Below are 21,118 nucleotides of genomic sequence, written 5' to 3' on the forward strand. Positions count from 1 at the left end.
TCATTACACTTCAAAACACTCGCATAAGGCTGACATTATTTACATTTGCTAGTGGGCAGCACTAGGAGACAGAAATAGTCTACGCTGCTCAAAATTGCCTACTAACTCTGCTCTAAGACTTTCTAAATTAACATTTCCTATACAGACACAAAACCAGTAGAGCAAGCTGGAAGAAAATCTATGGGAAGCAAAGTTCAAGGGACAGATGGAAATCCAGAAGTGCTGTGATACGTCACAGCTTCATCTCTGGACTCACAGGTCCACATCACAAGCTCCCCCTTCATTCAAAAACACAAGCGTGTCTCAAATCTGTAATAGCTATGGAAAAAAAAGGAAAAGGCAGATGGAAAAGTGTGAAATAGCCATGGCATAGGGTGTTAACTTCATGACTCTGCTCAAGTATCAGCAATGACTATACAAAAGACAACTGTCCTTACTGCCAGGAGGGGTTTTGATGAGGGACAAGATAGGAATCCCACACTGCTGTCCTAGGCTCTGCGGGCCACATTTTTTCTTTATTTTTATAAAAAATCTCACCCCCAGTTAGGGCCAGGTGGCTTTTAGTTGGCCTTAACTGCAGGTGAGATTTAGCAAAGCAGCAGAAAACGTCAGGGATTACGGAGCTCCACGTGGCAGCCTGCGCTGCTGCTGCCTCTGAAAGCCTTAAGGAAAAATGTGCAGACAAATCAGTAATTCTGTGGTGGAGGGGAAGGAAATATTCAGTAGCCACTGAGTCCTGGGCTCTACTGTCATATAGCAATATCCTCTTCATTACCACATCATGGTGTGTATGTTGAATTAATGCAATATGCAGATTTGCTAATTGCTGGTATCTGTGGCTTGAGCACAGTACACAATGGCTGGAACATGTGAATGATCATCATATGACTTCAGTAGGAACTCGTGAACTGGAATTGCATTTTATCTCTGACACAAACAACAATGTCCTAGGCTAGGCAAGCATCATGTGATAAAACCGCATAAAATCCACAGGGTTACAGAAGCTTTTGCAGGCAAACCACATTTCAGCTTGCATTTTCCATCAGATGTTGAAAGTTCCTTCTACAAAGTTACAATTATAACTAAGCTTCCTCGAGATCGTAAAGCCAGTAAATGCATTTCTACAGGTGAAAAAAATTCCTGTGCATTAAAAAAAAAAAAAAAAAAAAAAGGCTGTTTGCCAATTACTTATTTTTAAATAATTTCTTCTCATTATCACTGCATTTTTCTGAACAGTATCCTTCCCTAGATCCACTGGGGAATCTGGTATCTTGAAGTAATAGTTGCCTAATTTAAATAGTAAACCAGGAAAATGGCTGTTTGGTCTTTGCAGTGAAGTTTAATAAACCCAAGACTCCTGCAAGGAGTCTGTAAAAGAGGTCAGAACCTTTCAGATATCAACTTGTGAACAGTAAATCCCTCCTAAAATGCAGATCACTGACAAATTGTGGTGTTCGCTCTTTGACAAACTTAGCATGTATGTAAGCATAACCGGTTGGACAATGAGGTAAGTACCTGCAATGCTGCTATCCTCTGTAGTTTCTGTCTCCAAATATCAATGAAAGGGATGTTAGAAATCTCAAGATATTATGCAAAAGAGTCGGATTACTCGCATTTCAATAAAATACCCCAAAGATGTTCAAGCCATGTTTCCAAAAATAAAAAAGGCAACCTCATTATTTAAGAACTGTACGAGGGAAAATTTCGAAGTTGTGGATTTTCTTTCCAAACAGACACAGTTGCAACAAATCAGATCCCTGGGCAAGGTGCTGCTGGAGTCCCCCACATGCTCCCTGTTGCTGGAGAGCAACACATCTGCTGGAAGGATGAGGTTGGAAGGATGAGGTTGGAAGGATGAGGATGGAGGGATGAGGATGGAGGGATGAGGATGCTGCAGGCAGCTGCCAGTCCTGCCCGCCACGCTGCTCTCCCCACTGGGCTCACACTCTTTGTTCCTTCTCTGCCAGCTCGCTGCAGATGCCACCCAGCTCCAAAGACCCCCTGGCAGCCACAGTTCTTGCATGAGAGGTCATCACTTGCTGAAAGTCTTGGAGACCTGTCAGGTAGTGCTGCAGATAACGTAGAGTAAAATGGCTTTATAGTAAGACGGGGTACAAAGTAGTTTTCTCCTACAGTTCTGCTTCTGGAATATCTTCAGCTCCATCAGCAAAGACCTTTAACTCTTTGCCGCAAGGTCTATAAGTTCCTCAGTAAATGGAAAGAACGTGCCCAGTGCTGTGCACAGGAAGAAGAATTTCTGCTGGGTGAGTTTGAGGTTGGGGATAATAAGGCAGTTGAAAGGAGCCTGGTGCATTGAACTAAATCCAGACTGATGTGTGTTAGGGCTGCGAGGGACAGAAGGAAAGAGAAATGTCATCATATGTTTTACTCTTTTCTACCTCTCTGCAACAGCAGATGCTCAAATACCACCGTGGTAATAGTGATAGAGAAATCTATGTATCCAAGTGAAGTTGCCATTTTTTGAGAGCTCTGTACTTCATTTCTAGAGCTGGTTATTCAGCAAAGATGAAAAAAATATTCCAAAATAGATAAATTAACTCTTTTGCTTCATTAATATATATTTGAGTGCTGCTGTAAATGTTTAGGTATCTTTCTTAAAATGCGTCTGTCAAGTGCTACATTCTCCCTGTATTTCCAGAATCATCAAGTTCCTCTATCACTCACAGGTCAGTGAAAGAAGTAAAGACAACTCTATACTCTGCCACTTCACTTGTGTTCTTCCATTTCTGTTTAGAGGGAATACACACAGCAAAGAAGGTGCAACTCGGTCTTCGTGCTCAGCCTGAGTCGCTGCAAACCTGCCCACCGAGGGCCAGAGTTCCCATTTCACACAACTCACCCAAAAGCAAAGGCTCACTAATTACTAATCCCTCAAACCAATTTGCTGCTCAACATTTATCCAGTGCTGAAGTATATTAGAACACGTGGCTAATCCTGGCTTGTTTAAATCAGCATGCCATTTTTCTCCTTTGGGATAAATACGAAATTTGGAGTGAAAGAAATTGCCACAGTAGGAGATTGAGTATCATATGACCTTTCAGTTAAATTATCCCAAAGACAGAGATGACCAGGTTACATGGCAAAAAACAAACTTTTTGCTCCCCAAATCCAAGTCCACTATTTCACCTCTTGATCTCAAATTCTGCACCCGGGGCTACTCTTTCATTTCTTAAAAAAAAACCAAAACAAACCCTGTTTCTGAAAATCCTCTTCTGACCCTGGGTCCTGGGAACAAGCCACTGTCCTTGTCTGATTCCTTGGTTTTCCCTCTTCCCAGCCAAACCACCCAAACTCTGGGTCTTTTCTTAGTGCAGAGCTTGGCTCTTGCTTTCTTTCCTCCCCCCTCTTCCTCGTGGTCCCTTGACACTTTTCTTCTTCCCTGGACTCCACACCTTCCTCTAGGCTGATCTTTAGATCTAGGAAATCTTTCAGCTTCTTACTTGTCCATCAGCACATTCCTGCAGTCAAACCCAAATGCTGTCTTGTCATAAATCATGAGCGGACATCATAAAAATGGAAAATGAGCAGTTAAATGAGATAACTAAGCCCCGTCCCTGAACTCATTCTGCCTGCTCCAAGGAAAGCCTTGACACAAGATTTCCCTTCCCACCTTCTTCTTTGGTTTACTCCCCACTTCTCCCTCACGCCACCACTTCTGTGCCATCCTTACCCCGGCCCTTGGGGGAAAACTCCTCATACTTCAGCTGGTCTTTGCACGCTGATATTTTATGGCGATATAACCCACGTGTCACACAACACTGGCAGAAAAGTAAAATACAACTCGGTCTCTGTGTAAGGTTGTGAATGCAGTGTCAAGGTTGAGAAGCCAAGCACACCAGGGTCAGGAAAGGCAGAGCCAAGGCTGAAAGCTCAGCCCTGGCTGGGTCGCTTGGCCTCTGCACTTTAAAAAGGAGAAGGAGCCGCCTGTCATGCTTGATTTGAAATTCAAACCGCGCTGGGTATTGCAGCTCTTGGAGAAGTACACCTGTGCCCACACGCAGCTCAAGCTTGGGAGCTTCGCACAACCCAACGGGCGCCATGCAGGGAGGTGTCGGAGCAAAATGAGCAGACAAGCACAGAAATGAGTCTGCCAGTAGCAGTCAGTCATAGGTTGTAATACTATCACCTGCAAATCAAGTAATACCATCTCATTAGAAATGAGACACTTCTTAGTACGAAGAGCAAACTCTGAAGTAACTCTCTAGAGGAGATCAAACCCACCAGCTTGCCTGTAGAAGTACTTTGATACCCAAAGACTCAAAGGATGTGGATGTTTGGGTGTGGACTAAGCTGTTTAGTAAAGGCATCACTAATGCCTACTCCTCGTATCACATGCTGCCCTGGTACACTCAATATGCAAACGCCTGTCGTGATACATTTGTTCATGATTTGAGTGTCACAGGGCTGGAAAGGGCAGCCACTGTCTTCCGGGATAGCCTGGCAGAGCTCAAACAGGAGATCTGCCCAATCTTCTGATGCTCATGAGGCCACCAGCCTTTCAGCTCTGCTTGCAGGGCCCAGCTGATCAATAGCCCATGCCCTGGAAAGCCAGGGAAGATCCTCTCCTGCTCAGCACCAAAAAAGGTACGGGACTCACAGAGGGGAATCTCTCTGCCTCCCCCAGGCCAAGCGCCCGCAGCTGCCCGAGGCGGATCCCTGCCTGGCCTCGGGAAACGCCTGGCACAGACCGTGGCCAACATTCCCGGTGCGCGGCCGCCAGCCCTCCCAGTCACCAGACTGCTTCTTGGCTTCGCTGGCCAAGTTTAACTCTAGAAATACCTGAGGAAAACATCACTTCTGCGCAACTAAAATATTTTAATGGCAATACTGCAAAGTCTCACCTGCCTTCTGTCTGTCTCTGTGCAACAAGACCTCCCAAAATTCTTGTTTACCTAATACTTAGCTTCATTGAAGACAGGAAGAGGCTGATTTAATAACTAATGAAAACACAAATCCCTTATTTGTGTTATAGTCACATATCCCTCATGGATAACATGAAGAGCCCAACTTGGTGTGAGCACAAACTCTGCAGTTTTCACTCATCAAAGAGCCAGAGCCTACTGTTTTATTTCTTGAAACATCTGTGTCTGGAAAGGTTTGCTCTGATGCTCCTTAAATTTTATAACCATACGTCCTCTTACAGAATTCAAACGACTGAGCGACATTCAACCTTGATCCACCCCACACAACTCTCAACATATGTAGACATTAGATATATACAGCAAAGTACATCTCACCTTGCTGCAGGCATACAACTCTTAAATTACAATTGCATTCAATTAGACAATTTTGTTACACATCTCAGAAGCATCAGAAAATAGGAACTGAAGAACACAGCAACATACAAGAAAACTGGCACCCTCTGGGTTCTCTGCATTAGACTGATTAGATTTCAACCAGAACGGCCTGGCCATGGCTAGGCATCCTTGCAAATCTCCCCTCTAGTGTTATTTGTAAATCCAGAGGTATAAATCACCTCAGGAAAAGGAGGAAGGGGGAGAGAGATGCAGAAAGTGTTGGCCTTTGGAAGGCGGTGAACAGATACCCTTTCAGAAGGGAGAGTGCCCAGCCCACACACATCTTGCTGCAAAAGGGCAAAAGTGCTTTGGAATGTGCTTAGAGCCAAGATCAGGCTTTGTATAGGCAGGGTGTGTCTTTGTTAATGAAAATCATGATAACGAACGAGAAAAATAAACGATGCAATTCCTTGAAAATGGCCAGTACATACTGCTAGCTGTACAAGCCTGTACTCAGCTTGCAGCAAGTCGAGCCGAGGACTCTTCTGCACGTTTTTACCTGCACAATGTGTCGGCTATTGCTAAGTTTTGTTTTACGAGGCAAGTTTTGCCTGACGTGACATTATCTGAGTGCTGCAGCAGGCAGTTATCATAGCAAGCAAACATTCCAGTATATTCTCTTTCAAAGCCTCCTAATAACACAAAAAAAGAAGAAATATATCAAGTTACTAGAGATGAGTGGTGAGCATTGCAAACACCCTGGGAACAGTCCTCTTCCACCAGTCTCACATACTCATTTCACAGAGATGGTGAATACAGCTATTTCCCTCTCCCCTCCCCCTTAGGGAAGAAAAATAAAGCAGAGAATGATATGGAACTATATTAGCTTCATTATCAGCCATTTATTCTGTTGCTGTTGAGCTGCCACAGTCCCTAATCTTTCTGAAATTAACCAAAGCAAGTGAAGTTTGCAAGTTCACTGTGCAAGTACAGATCTATCTTAAAGAGGTTTTAGGCTTTCAAGAAATCAATCGAAATATGGCAAGAGGATTTATACTGTACAGTGTCTTTTTATTAATGAAGCAATACTTTAGAAGTAAAGAAGTAATAGTAATAAGCATAGCCAGCAATTTGTACCAATAAACCACTTTAAAGAACTCTTGTCTTTAAAAACCTGTTTTCCTGGGAAGAACACCTACAAGAAGAGGAACCTATAAATTATAAAGTCATTCTAACAAGCTAAAATTAAAAAGAAAGCTGTATTTCGCTCAACATTTGTGAAACCTGCTTTACCTCACAAATTCTCCCAAAGTACTAGGAAATTGGGATCTTGATTCATGGCTAGAAAAGTGTCAGAGTAAACGATGGAGAAGCTTGGAAGTCAATGTCTGGTGAGACACAAACTGACTCTCAGGGTTAGGATGTGTGGATGGACCAGGGTGAGAAGCCGCAGGCTGGTAGCACTCAGCAACAGGCTGGAAGAGTTTACCAAGCTGGAAGGAAAATCTTCTGGATGCACCCCAACACCCAACATGAAAACCAGGGCTTGGGGGTAACACGTTATCTTGTGTACTCCTGCTCACAGAACCTAGCAGGCCCTGCGGGTAAAAGCAACTGGGATCATAAATTTCAGTTCATGCAGTGCTTTCTGCTTGCAGAGCTTAAAATGGTTTGCAAATGTTTTTAGAGATGGTGAAAAGGAAGTTCAACGCAGCTAAATAAGTCATCCAGCCTCACACAACCACTTACAATAGCACTGTGGCTAGAAATTAATCTTCTGGCCAGAACACTTAGAAGGAAGTATCCTCATCTGACTGAATCCATTATGGTTTCAACTAATAGATTACCATGCAGACCATGCCAAAGGGAAAAAGAGTGGAAAAGTTTTCAAGTAACTTTGTGTGAAAAAAACTGTCAGCAAAGCACAGAAACAACAATTGGCAAAAGCTAATCAAGCAGGACAGAAGAGGACACAGGACTGGGAGGACCTTTTGATTAAGAATGCAGACCCCACCATGGCATAAAAGCACAGCCACAGACATCAGTTTCTGCCCTGCCCCAGCCCCTCGCACTGCCAGCTGCAGCCCGGGATGGAACCCTCCTCTCTGGAAGAGCAGAAAGTAGAAGAGCCCAGGAATAAATAGATCACTATAGTAGTTAAAGCTGTTAAGAGTGAAATCACTCAAGCCTGAAAAATTTGCAACTTAACAGGCATTTAAATATAGCCCTGCATATAACCGATGTTTAAATGTTAATGAGAGTAAAATAGAACATTTGTGATCTATCAACCTTACCATTTAAAAAAATACAGGCTATAAGCACATAAAGTAAAATACTCACCGACACTGAAACATCCTCTATTTTTCTTTTAGCACTGGAGTCAAACAGGACATTCCGTCCTCTTCTTTCACAGTCCTGATACACAATCAGTCGGATCTGACTCGGGTCAAACTCCGGCAAAGGCCAGCTTTAATTAAAAAAGAAAAGAGCAGAAGGATCAATTACCACATCTCTTTATTACACTGTTCTTTCAACATTATCTGTATATCCAACTTTATTAAAACATAAAATCCAGCAAATACAATGTCATTTCATAAAACCCTTTGATCCCATAGCCAGAACTATGCTTTTTTTTTTTCTTTCCCCTACACTTGTAAGTAGCCAAATTACACTGGCATAAAAGGGCACCAATCCACTACAACCATTCCACAACAACGTGCGCAGCATTCCTAGCTCTTGTGCTCCATCTCATGATATTTAATGTTTTCTTCAAGCTCTAGCTTCTTGAAATTAAATTCACAGAAGAACTCAGCTTTTGTGTGTAAAGAAAAAAAAAATGAGTCCCTCATCATTGCAAGCATTAGCTTGAAAGCATTCACAATTCAAAGGAAAAACAAAAAAGTAGTATACATTCACACTGACCTTTCCCTTAAGTAATGAATTTCTGCATTTGCAGTCATGGGTTTTCAGCCCCATGGGTTGGCAAGGCCCTGAACTCCACAGCTGAAAAAATGCAAAATACCTTTCCTAACCTTCTTCAGGTACTAATAAACACACCATGATGCTGGGGAACACAGAGCCACGTGCAGCCCGGTCCTGACTACACTCAGGTTCTTGCTGCATTCAGGCTTAGAAATAATCTCCACTTAAGCCAATACGATTGAAGGTTGTGCTGCTGCGTGGGTCAGCAAAGCTCGCACCCCAGTTCCTCCCAACGCATCTCTTCCCAAAGCGCTGCTGCGGCCAGGAGCCAGGACAGGACTCTCCTGAGCCTCTGCCTTCCCCAGGGCCACTGATTTCACAGCAGTTCTGCACAGGGACAACTTGCACAGCTCGGGCTTGACCACCGTAGCATGATCTCGCCTTTATGGTTGCTTAGTAGCCAACATCTTACATTTCCATTTTACAAAGCCAGTCATCACTTTAAAGCCCAGCAAGCATTGTTGCCCATGGGCTCGGAAATCCATTTTCACTGATAGCTTCTCAGTTCTTGGAAGATAGGAAACAAGATGCCTGTTCTATCCACGAAATGAAGAGGAATCATCTTTCAGCTAGTACGAGCCATTTCCTAGATCAAATGAAATTCTATCTTCCTTATCCTTGGCTTTTAGGCAAGCGGTGTTAGCATAAAACAGCAAGGTGGGAAATGAGGACCTGGAACTTTCCAGCCATTAATGAAGGATCCAGGCTCCCAGTTCACAAGAAGCAGCTGTACATTTATTTCAGCAAAAAAGACACCTATAAATGATAATGGAGATTAAAGTAAACCTGGCATGCTAGACTCCAAGGCTATGGTAAATTTTCCCCTCCCCTGTCCTTCTAATTCACCAACCAAAAGGTTTCCATCTCTGCGTTCATGCTTTATCTCATCAGTATGCTAATGACAATTTGTAACCCAACAACTTCTTTAGTGGGTCACAGCAGAGAATCAGTTTGATCACCAAAGCCACGGTTGCCTATCAGAACTTTGTAAGACTGTCCAATATAAATTCAAAGGCTTTACGCTTAGTGTAGTCCCAGCCAGGTGAAACTAAGCACCAAGACATACAGTTACTCGCTCTCTTGAGAGAGGAAACTCATTTGCTAATCTGCTCAGCCCCACCATTTAGCAACAGGAAAGAAAAACAGAAGCTGCAGAGAAGACAGTGTGCAACAAATGTCAAAAGCAACTTATTACAAGAAAAAATCTTGAGCAATTTGAAACTGAAATAACTTGATGTCTAGATTTGGGGGAAAAGAGCTTTGCAACCTCTCTGTTAGGGCACCTAAGGCCACGCATTGTGCATGGAGGTCCATGCCCATGCCAGGGCCAGACTGCAAACTGAGCAAATTCTGCACCAAAACACAAGCACAGCGACAAACTCAGAGCCGAGCTTTCATTTATCGAGGGCTCAGCTAATAAGCCGCATCTCGCATTTCTGAAAACATGAGGAAACAAAATCCATACTGTTTGATGCACATTTGGAGAGTGTTACCAACTGACAGGCCCAAAGGCAGCAGAGTTGGGGACAGTTCCTGACTTCTGCTAAAGGTGAGGAGACGAATGAGACTGTGGACAAACCGGCCTCCCGGAGGAACCATCTCCTTAGGTTTAAGTGAAATCATTGGAAGTCAGGAAACCAATTTTATTTCCAGATAGGCCACTGTATGTGACAACAACAACAACAAACTGCTTGCCAAAAAAGTGCTTATTGCTTGTTCCACCCTTGCAACGCATTCGCACTCAGACAAAAGCACATCTTCCATTACCTACTACTTTTGATATTTGACTTTGAAATTACTGGCAAAGAAGGGCAGTAGCTGTTCCAGATCTTAGGAAAGTCTACTTATAAAAAGCTCCCAGAGCAGATTACACACTAAGAGGAGAGAAAGCTAAATATAAAACTCTTGCTGTATTCAGAAACATATTTGATCAAGGTAACAAGAGCTTGTTTACTTCTCAGCTTCTTCACATGACATTTTAACTTTCTCTAGACAAGCATTTAGTAGATATTATCCATCCTAATTCGTGATAATTCCAAATAAGCGTTATCTGTGTTACATAATAGAGTCCTTAAGCACATTTTGGCCTTGCAAAAACATTCCCTGGCAATAATGGGCCACTTCCCAAACCAGAAGAAACTTTTAAGAGAGCTGGGGAAAGTTCATTTAGACAGACAGTAAACAGCGGCCGACTGGCACCTCCAGCTCACCCACCGCTCCCAGCCCGGCACATTAGTCTGGGGGAAGCGGGACGGGGAGAAGCTCTAAAGTACCATTAAGTGCAATATCTGAGCAGATTATCCCCAGAAACGTACAAATTCCGACATGCAATGCACAGGGCACATTCTCAAAACAAATATAACAGGGCAACACTCCAGCGCTGCTCCTCAGGGGGGATGAAAAGTGACCTAGATCTTCTGAATATAATTAGTTCTGTTTATAAATGGAAACTAACTCTGACATTTAACTGATGTTTTCTTGAGATTCTTACAGGAAAACCAGGAGACATAGAATCAGACGTTCTAGTAATGTTAATGAAAGGTGAGTCTCCGTCTCCCACGCTGTTCTGGAAATGACGGCTCTCTTAATGAGGACGTTTTCCTGCGTGACCTATCTACCACTCTCTGATCTTTCCTTGAAACTGAACATATTTAAAGGAAAACAAAACAAAACCAAACTCCAAACAAACAAACATGAAAACTACCATCAAGAAACACTCAACAATCTTTCCACCAGCGGAAGCGTCCGTGACTTTGCCACAGTCAGTGCTGTGAGTTCACATCTGGTGCAAGAGAAGAAATAGTGATAAACAAATTACGGGGTGTCTCGAAAAGATGAACCCAATTTCCAAGCAATTTCAATTTGACGGTGGGTCCATCTTTTTGAGACACCCCGTATTTCTGAACAGGCCTGTGGAGATCTCCACTACACCAACAGTAATTCCTCTAGAATGAGATGTTCAGAAACGCCCAGGTACAGAATGGGGTAGAAATCACCAATGTAGGAATGCTGTGTGGGATATTTCAGAAGCAAATCACATAAAACCAGATCTCACACACACAATCACAGCTGGGTTGAGGTTGGAAGGGGCCTCTGGGGGCCACCTGGTCCACCCCCCCCCCAGATGCTAATGCAAGTACAAAGCATAAAGGAAAAGGAATTATTTGGGACAGAAAAGCCAACTTCCACAATAAAAAATATTAGAAACTAATAATAATGAAATCAAGGCCCGAAAAATGATATTTTAATGCACGTTCACACTTAAGCCCTACAACTGTTCAGCTCTTCTCTCTCTTTCACCCGTTTTGTTTTCCCACCTTTTTCATATTCAACCACTAGGAATATTATTTGAAGTTTACCTTTACAGATCTATTACATGCTTCCTGACACCTCTACTGTGACTTGCATGGCAATCCAGAGCTCCAAATTCTCTCCAAGGATGGATTTTCTCATCTATCTAATGCCTGGAATTTATTACTGCTATAGTCATTTCTCAGCAAGAGGCAGCTGAATGACTTTAAACTGGTATTATTACACTCTGTGCAAGTTTTAATAGATGAAACGACAGACACAGAAATCTTTCGTTACCACTCCACCAATTAAAAGACAAGATTTTTCCCTGTAATTGAAAGCAAGGACATTCTTTCCTCCTCATTTCTACGACAATATGAACAGCACCTCTTCATTACATTAAGGGTTTAGTTTAATACTATTTTTCTTCCTGCCCGAGGCCTTACTTTTAAAAAAATGTCATACTAATACAGCTTAGGTAGTATCCAATTACTTTTTAATAATTAACACAGATATTTAAAAAGTCTTAAAGAAAAGCAATTGAAGCAAACTGATGAAGATCTTAAGCAGGCAGGAATTGCAAGAGAGTATGCTAAAAAGTAAAGTTGCTCAAAACCAAAATATGACTAATCATTGAAAAAGTTAAGTTGAAACTATCAGTCAAACTATTGTTTTCCTACCTCATGTTACCCATAGTTATAAAAACTGCCTGGTGATGAATCACTTCCAACTATTTTTAAATGCATCTACGCAAATGATATTTATAGTTTATGCTAGCTTATCTGTTCTGCGTGTTTTTCGTGCTAGCACCTTTCTGAAAGGCTGGCAGAGCGGCCAGGGCAGAGGGTCCGGCAGGGCCACCCTGCCCCGTGCCCTCCGCGCCAACGAGAGCTCTCGCTTCACCCCTGTGGGTGAGCAGCACCACAGAGGCCCAGGGAGCCCCAGGGCTCATCTCCAGCTCCTGCAGACCATGCTTTTCACATCTCGTGGTTGTTATGGGGGTGCTCAGACCCAGACAACTTCTACGCAAGCATTGGACTGACCACCCCTCTCTTGAAGAGCTTATATTAATATGAGACTGTTCCACCGGGTGCACTGGGATATTTTGGATGCAGATTGTCTCCGCATTCCACAGAGATGTGTGTTCACATCAAAGCATGTTCACCTGTATATATAAACCTAGCAGAATTTAGGATCCTGCAACCAACGATCAGATCTTACACATCTCGCCCCTGACTGAAAGGCCTTTTCCAACAAGGGATTCCTTACTCCTGCACAATGTTACTGGATTTTTTTTTCTTTTGGCTTTGAGAAGATACAACAAAAGCTGAGTATAAGACACATGGGGGGTATTGTGCTTATTTTAATACCTTCTTACTGCAATTCAATAATCCATTTATTATTTGACCATTATTGAACAAGGACAGCTGTGCAGACCTTTCTAAAAGCGCATAACTAATTTGGAAGCAATGAAAACAGCAATGTACGGCATGTTAATGATGCTTCCAGCTTTCCAAGACCATCCATTAACCTTTTTTAAAGAGGCACGGGCAGGCTGTTTATTTTTAATAACACCTGAAATGCAAAAAAACTTTATCAGGATTCACATGATAAGGATGACCCAGACTGCATCACCAATTCGCAAAGTTGGCACTTTCAGCGAGAGCTTCCATTTCAGTGCTGGTAACATAAAGTGACCATAAGGCCATGAGGAGGAAGAAGATCCCTAAACTAGAGAAACCACGGGATCTATACTTAGAAAAAATTTTGCAAGATAATTGTCTTTACAAGAGCTGAGGTCACTGCAGGGCTGTGTGACAGTTGTGGTGAACGCCTGCTGATTCTGCAGAGAAAACCAGTGTTTGTGACTTGACCAAGGCCGCAGAGGGAGCCTGTGATGAGTGGCTGGAAGGAGTTTACCAGCACTTTAGGTGATGTGTCCTCTCCCTCCCATCTCAGCGGGGGTTTCGCAAAAGGCAAAGGACCTGGACTCTGGGTAGCCTGGAAGGACTGAGAGACAGCGGATCCTCTCATGGAGAACCACCGGTGACAGGTGACTGCTTGCAACGCTTACATTTTCCAGGTTCATCACAAGGAAATGACACGTCTTTAAAAGAAAAAAAAATCCAAGCTACCCTTTTTTGTTTTTGAAGGAGGGTGAGACGTCCACAGGCACTGCAGCACCACAGAGGTCAGCTCCATCCTACAGCCATAAATCTGTCTCACTCATTTACCAGCTTAGCGATCCTCACCTTGAATAGCTGCACTACTTGAGCTCCAGGAAACTTCTGCTGCTTATACTAAGCACATATTGTACACTAGGCACACATGCAGTCAGCCAGATATCTTGCACTCGGTATAATAAACTCGGACCTGAACTTCGGTTGGTTTCCAAGGTCCTTGGCTCTGTCCGATTCTTCAACTGTACATGAAGCTGACTTTGGTTTATTTTCATTTTTTTCACTTGGCTCTCTTTAAGATACCAAATTTTTACTCTAAAGTCCAATACATGAGCCAGATGCCTTTCCACAAGCAAAAAGACATATAATATATACAGGTTAGGTGCAGTCTAGTCAACACATTAATCATAATCTGGAGTGTGATACTGAAAATAAGTAGGTTGGAAGGTTTTGTAGAGACGTGTAGCATGTTGAGTAACTTTGCAATTTACACAGCTTTAGAGTTTACAATTAGCATTAGTAATTTGATAGAATATTTTGGGGAGTAATTCACGCATGTCCTTTCAAAAAGTACCTGTGCAGCTTTTAGCTGATTTAAGCACATACATGCATGCAAATATGTGTACACACACGCACACACACACAAGCTGCGTGCTCTTCTGAAAAACCAGTTTTAATAAAAACCACACACGGACCAGACACAGTTCCTTTCAGATACTTTCACTAGCATTTAACACAATGTTGTTACATTATGCAAGTAGCCTGCACTTCCCTTCGCAAAAGTACAACGGATGGAACCAATTTAGGGAAACAAAATACATTAGCGTCATTTAGGATACAATTGTAAGAAGAATCATTAAAAAAATTAATCTCTAAAAGGTTCACTACTCTGGAAAAGAAGTACTGTCATCACAATGAAAATATTAAGCTTTCAAATAAATAAAATAATCTCAAGAACTGTGCAGTGACTGTACCTGGGAAGCATCTTTTTCCCCCGGTAGTTCCACTTTTCAGAATCCCTGTAAACTCCTGTTGTGCCCGGCTGCCAACTCAGGTTAATAATAGCAATGAGCCATATTCATCCAAAACCACAAGACTGTCAGGTGACATATCAAGAGGTCTGAATTTAACTCAAACAAAAGACTCTCCATGCTGCAATGCAAAAGGCTTAATCCTAGCAACAGGATCACAAAAACCACCTTAAAGCAAGCAGTTTGCTGAAGCACAATATAGGCGTTTGCACCAGGCTGCGCTTGTGCTGCCCTGGAGTTTCATAACCCGAATCCTGCCCCTCCATTCTGTTGCACAGCCCGGGATTTCTGCTCAAGGAAATATCGCCCCTCTGCCCCGCTCCTTTGTCTGTTCCCGTCTATTGCTGCGGAGAAGATCGATCTAATTCATGGGGAAGCCAAGCGCTGCTTTGGCAGCCGCTGGGGCGTAGATGTCGGTCCCATCTATCCTCCTCCAGCGGACGCGATGGGAGTTGAGTCTCATGACCCAAGTCCCCTGGCAACTGCGGCCGCCGTCCTGCACCTCCACGAGCCGCGACCGTCGGGAATTCAGCCTGCTCGGACAAGGAGGAGGAGGGGGAAGGGGGGCCAAAGCAAGGTGGCCTCCTTCCAGACTGCACCCCCAGCCTTCACATTCCTGGAAGCAGCGGGATGCTTGTGCCGGAGCTGGGAGCGGAGGCAGCGGGTGAAGCGCCAGCGCTGACAGCCATCATGTGACCAGCTGTCAGCGCGGCCACCTGCGGCCACCCCACCGAAATAAAGGCCTCTAAATCTTTAACTGCACAGGGGCTCGTCCGCACGCGTTTTGGGAAGGGGGCAGAGGTGCTGCCGGCCGGTGCGTGGCTGGTTCTCCGCACATTTGCGGCTCAGCAGAACCCGCTCCGCGGACCACCCGCTCCCCCTGCCCATCGGCACGGATGAGAACAAAGAACGCACTGTATGCCGGGCGAGGGCTCGTTAATGGTACAAGTGAAGCGTCAGGAATATGCAGGACAATTGGATGGCAATATATAGGGTATTTTAGGGAAAAAAAAAAGTGAAATAACACCCAGAAAGAAATCCTGACCAACCTGATCGCTGTAAACAAGGTTGTGATTGCTCTTGTAGTAACCCAGGCCAGGCTAGGAAGGCTGCCTGGTACATCACAGAAGCAAAGGGCTTGCTATTTAAAGAACTTTTTTCTCTAAATTGTGGGGGAGGAGTGAGCGAGATGGACAGGGAAGTGAAGAAGGGGCTGGGCATCCAAAAAAGCAGTGTATATTAGGAGCCATTAAGTACTATCACAGATATATGTGGGGGCAATCATTCAAACTATTAATTTTGTATTATTTTGGGGCAAAGACCAAGAAATACATAAAGGCAGGAGACTATAGCTCCTACTACAGCTTTTTTCAGCATCTGAAAATCTACACCTTTTGCCAATATTTCAAATACAAAGGCAGCAAAAATCCATTTATCATCAGGACCTCCTGTTCCTCTGCACCACACAACACAAAGTTCAGGGCTATGGACGATTCCGCAGTACCAGGGCTGGGTGAGCTCCGGCACTTGCTCATGGGCTCTGGCCCCCAGACCCAACGATCCCCACAGCCCAGAAGATGTTTTGCCCCCCAGGGTGGACTCCGCCCAAGAACACCGGGTTCCCTCTTCTGCTACACATCTCCTGGGTTAAGTTCAGGCAGAAATCCTCAGCCCATTGACACAGCAACAGTTTTACTGCTGACCTATACGAACGTACTATTTTTATGTTTCGTGCTCGGCAAGCGTTTTGACACAAATGCAGTAAAACTAAGAAATAGATACTTGGTTCCAAATTCAAAACCACTCTCTTTTGTGACCATTAATGTTTTATAGGAAATTTCTCATTTAGAAATGAAGAGCTGAGGTCCTGACCCCACAGAGACATATATTATAGACGTGGCTTTTCATATGTGACTAGTGCCAGGGAATTCAATGGAATTACTCAAATGAGCAGAATTGGGCATGTGCTGTTTACAGGACCCATGCTTTAAAACCAAATATTGCCTTTAAGGCTTAAAATGCCAAGCCTTAGGAGTTGCAAGCAGTAACATTTGACCTCTGCTACCTTCTTGATCTAGTACAAGGAATGTGCTGTGCACAGTCACTTTCTTTACCTTTCTTTACGCATCACTCTCTAAAGGTTACTGATGTCAAAAGTGACCTTTTTTTCTTAGACATGCAATGGTGAGAAGTTCAGTGCAATGTATTATGTAAACTTTTATTTACAGGAGTAACATCTAAGGTTTCCATTTTACCTCAGGGTAACCTGATGCGTATTAAAGACAAGTGCTTTGAAAGCGGACCCAGCCTCCGTCCAACAACTGCCCAGGAAAAATATTGGAAGGAATTCCTCTTCAAATAGACACAGACTCAAAGCGTACAGAGAATAAACAGTGCTTTAGCCACATCATTGAATATTTATTGCTCGAGGAAGGACGTCATATAGTGAGTGTTGGTTCAATCACAGTCACCATTCCCATATCCAAGGAAACACTCAGGCCTCTTCAAGACTGAAAATGCACCATCCTCTTCTCTAGCTATAGAGTGGACGCACAGTGAACATCCTATTTACTGATCAGAAAAAAAGGAGATACATTTTCAAAAACAACGTCTGTTTCTAAAATTCTGAGGACAGTGAGATGTTCTGGTCACACCGGTATGTACTTATGGTATTTTAAACTTGGGCCCAAGACTGCACTCAAATCCACTCCTCCCCACTGCTTATCTGCACTGTTTCTAGGAGGGAAAAATAAACCCCCAAAAGGGCCATTAGTTAGCAAAAAAGCTGTAATTACAATATTGGTTGTATTCCAGATGCAGTAACTTGCTTTTATCTATGTTGTGGAAGCTTTATGGAGTTTGCACCAGGCTTAGAGCATCATCTATCATTGAAAGGTGTCTCCAGAAAGGCAGCCTTCCCCCCGCCCCCAACTCCACAAAAAGTCCCTCATTTACCACCTAGGCAGTATTTTGCTTTGGCAGGGAATATGATACTCTCCATCTCTTTGAAAGACTGCTGTTTTTTTTTTTTCAATTTGAACTTGGATAACAAAGCTGGTATTATTATCTAGCTTCATAAAAACACGTCAGTTCAAAAAAAAAGTGATCAACATCTCCTGCCTTAGCCCATCACCTTCCCGAGACCCCGGGAGGGCACTTCAGTATCCGTACACATCCCTGTCCATGCGCAGACGGAAGGATGTGGGTGATGCAGTTTGCCTGCACGGACCAGCCTGGGGAGGAAGCACATCCCACACCAGACTGGGGCTGGGGCTGCTTCTTAAAAATACATAAGCCAACCAAATCCTCAAAATAAAACAGGACCGAAGAGAGAGTTACTTTCTTCTTTTTATCCAAAGGCATTTTTCAAAACATTTAAAGGCTCATACTCACCTTTTGGGTATAAATCACCTGATTTTAAGCTGAGGAAACAACAGTTTGCTCCAACCACAAGCTAAAAAAGTAATGAAATTATTAATTTTTGTTCCTCGCTGCTTTAGCGAGTTTTTTTTGTCTTTCTCCTGAAAGAAGACTTCCCTTACACATGTGGCAAATGCACTTAGCAAAGAGCTGGCAGGAAAGCCAAGAAATGTTTATTGCTTAGTAATGCACCAAGGTAGGAGCTGGATGCCACACTTGACAAAAAAAAAGATAAAAACTATCAGAATTTTACTTGAAATCTGCCTACAAATACTTGGATACCATTTCTCTACAAAATGCTCACTAGTAGGATTACCACTGAGCTAGACTTTTAAAAAATGTGCTTTCTGTGCATTTTTTGGATCTCTGCAAAAAAAAAAAAATCCCACTGATTTCCTCACTAGTGGAGAAGAAGAGTGCGCAGTGTTAAAGCTCAAACCCTCTGCATACAACTGGAGCACGTGCACATACCTGCACACAACATAGCTATGCACACAGAAAACAGAAGCCCAGCCAAAGGTCAGCAAGAGCCAAAAAGTCAAGAAAGATCACTGCAAGTAGTCCAAAGGTTTTGCAAAAGTTAGGAAGGATTTCCTTTAAGGATTTCCCTGAAAGGTAACCAGATTTTTAAATACTGAAAAAAGTGCTTTTGAGATGCAATTTAAAAAAAAAAAAAAAAAAAAATTGAAAAAAAAAAATCAACAGAGAACCAAAGTTTCCAAGCTCTCCATACACAGGATTCTCAGCAGCAGCAAGAGGTCTCATGACTGGAATAAACTCTGTACTGGCGGGCGCTGTAAAGGAGCATCAGCATAAATATGCATCTGCCTGGGAGCATTCCCGGAGGGTGCGACATGGAACATTAAATCTCTTTTAAGAAGGTGGATGCTGAGACCTCAGCAGTTTGACCATCCCTTCACCGCTGTAATTTTTCAAGTCGTGATAAAAGATGCTTAAAATAAAAATAACTATCAAAGTAAAAATCTGATGCATGGTTAAGCTACTGGAACATTGGTGTTTGTTTTGTATCACATTTCCAACTGCAATCTACTATAAATAAGACACCAAACAAACCTCTGTCATACCAACTGGTACTGCAAGACAACAGGGCATTTTCCCCCTGCCAAACAGTTATTTTATTGTGCACATTTTATTGTGCACTCTCGGGTGTGCAGAGTAGAATAATCTTTTGCTGTAGCTATTAAAAATAAAGTGCAAATAGCTCAGTATTGTTTGTGTTTAATGAAAAATCTGGAAGAAAAAACATTCCAATACAAATTGCTCTTGATACACATAAATGGTTGTTGGAAAGAAGGAATTTTCTGAAGTCACACAGAATTATTTAGTGTAGCAGAGGATGGTTGTGGGTGGAAGTCGCTTTTCCCTGCTTAACATTGTGTAATTCTGGAGATGTCTAGATAGATTCTTCAACCCTTAACTCCACACATAAAACTAACTTCTGTTTTCCATCCCCTCTTCAAAATGTGAATGGCCATATGATTTCCAGTGACATGCAGCATCTATCCCTGCCTGATACATGAGAGTTTCCAGTACACAACAAAGCGAACTTTGCCTGTGAAAACCAGCATCTCTGTTAGATCTGAGCTACCTCTGCTGGGAATTACTGACATGATAAAGAAGCGGCTATTTCACAGTGCTGTAATAGAACAAAAACCTGCTCACAAGCTTAGATGTATCAAGTGCAAAGTTCACTGCTTAGGTATCTTAACGGTGACTTGCTGCTTTTTATTTTGGAGATCACTGACATTAATAGAGGATACAATTAAGAGAAAAGAAGATATACTAATACGAGTCAAGGCTGACTGCAAGAACTCTGTTGCTGTGAAAACGAACACATCTTAGAGGGATCGCTATAGCTCCACTAGTGCTATCAATTTTAATATTAATTACAAATCCTTCAATGACTCCACATGCAACAAGAGTACACTGGTTGAGGAATCCTGACATTTTCATTTTTTAGTAGACAAACATGTATTTATCCCCAGCTTAAAGAGTCTTAGAGGTTTTTATTTTCATGCTCTTCCCAGCAACTGTAAGGACTATGGCAGTTTTCTTCTTTTTACACAAGTGAAAACTGAGATTCTCAATACCTTACTTCAGGAGATATAAAAACAAAACAAAACACCGCTACAAGGTACATAAACAAATTGCCAGTGCCCTCCAGCCATGCCTGACGTGCCACGTGATTTCTGCGCCAACACTGAGTAAGCACATCCAAATAAGCATTTTTTATCGGATAGATATATCAAGACATAAATAACTTTAAAGGCTAAAAGATTAGAATGTAAACAGCTGCATTTTTTCACGTCATGCTGTTTAACCTGTGAGCTGTGCCGGGATGGGCGATGCTGTGCCAGGGTGCCCAGCCGCTGCTGCGGCCGGGCTGGTGTCTGGTGGGCACCTTCATCCCGGTGGATACCTTCAGCCTGGAACCATCGCTCTGTGCAGCACCCAACCCACCGCTAGCCCTGCTGCCAGGGCACAGTAAAGCCACCCGCTATAGACCCAGGCGTCCGCTGGCAGCCCAGCACGTCCCTGGGAGCCCACCGCTGTGTCAGTATGGGGGTAGCCATCTGCTTACGCTGATTAAAACATCCTGTAATACTTGTTTTGTGAGTTTTATAAGGGAAAAAAATATTGCCTTGGTGGCTGGAAGTCATATGGTATGAGCAGGCAGCACGGGGATTTGAGCTTTCCTTGGCTGTGGGCCACATCCGTCTAATTGATTAAGGTGGCTGCACTCGTGACTGGGTGATAATTGAGAGCCCAATAAATCTGCACACATGTATTTGCCACTCGGAGATGGAAAGCAATTGTTATGGACCCTTCATAACTCACTGCAAGCAAAAGAATTACAACTAATATTCAAAATATCAAGAATCCCCCCCTGACCACGCAGAACTTCCTTGCCCAACATTCACATTCTCAGTTAAAT

The 21,118-nt window shown here is 43.1% G+C and overlaps 1 protein-coding gene across 5 annotated transcripts in view; it reads right to left on the reverse strand.

The window, feature by feature from the left end:
- The window catches only part of FNIP1 (folliculin interacting protein 1), a 67,057-nt gene that overhangs the window by 30,003 nt on the left and 15,936 nt on the right, over positions 1 to 21,118 (reverse strand). For 2 of the 5 annotated variants that reach the window (XM_082063346.1, XM_082063343.1), the window contains exon 2: positions 7,599 to 7,725. In XM_082063346.1, coding sequence (XP_081919472.1) covers positions 7,599 to 7,725 — 127 coding nt within the window. Of the gene's footprint in view, positions 1 to 1,515; positions 1,802 to 7,598; positions 7,726 to 8,180; positions 8,364 to 14,685; positions 15,225 to 21,118 lie in introns of those variants that run through there. The other 3 variants (XM_082063345.1, XM_082063344.1, XM_082063347.1) reach the window with 3 other exon arrangements.

This window comes from Streptopelia decaocto, assembly GCF_964273445.1.
Source record: "Streptopelia decaocto genome assembly, chromosome: 12".
NCBI lineage: Eukaryota > Metazoa > Chordata > Aves > Columbiformes > Columbidae > Streptopelia > Streptopelia decaocto.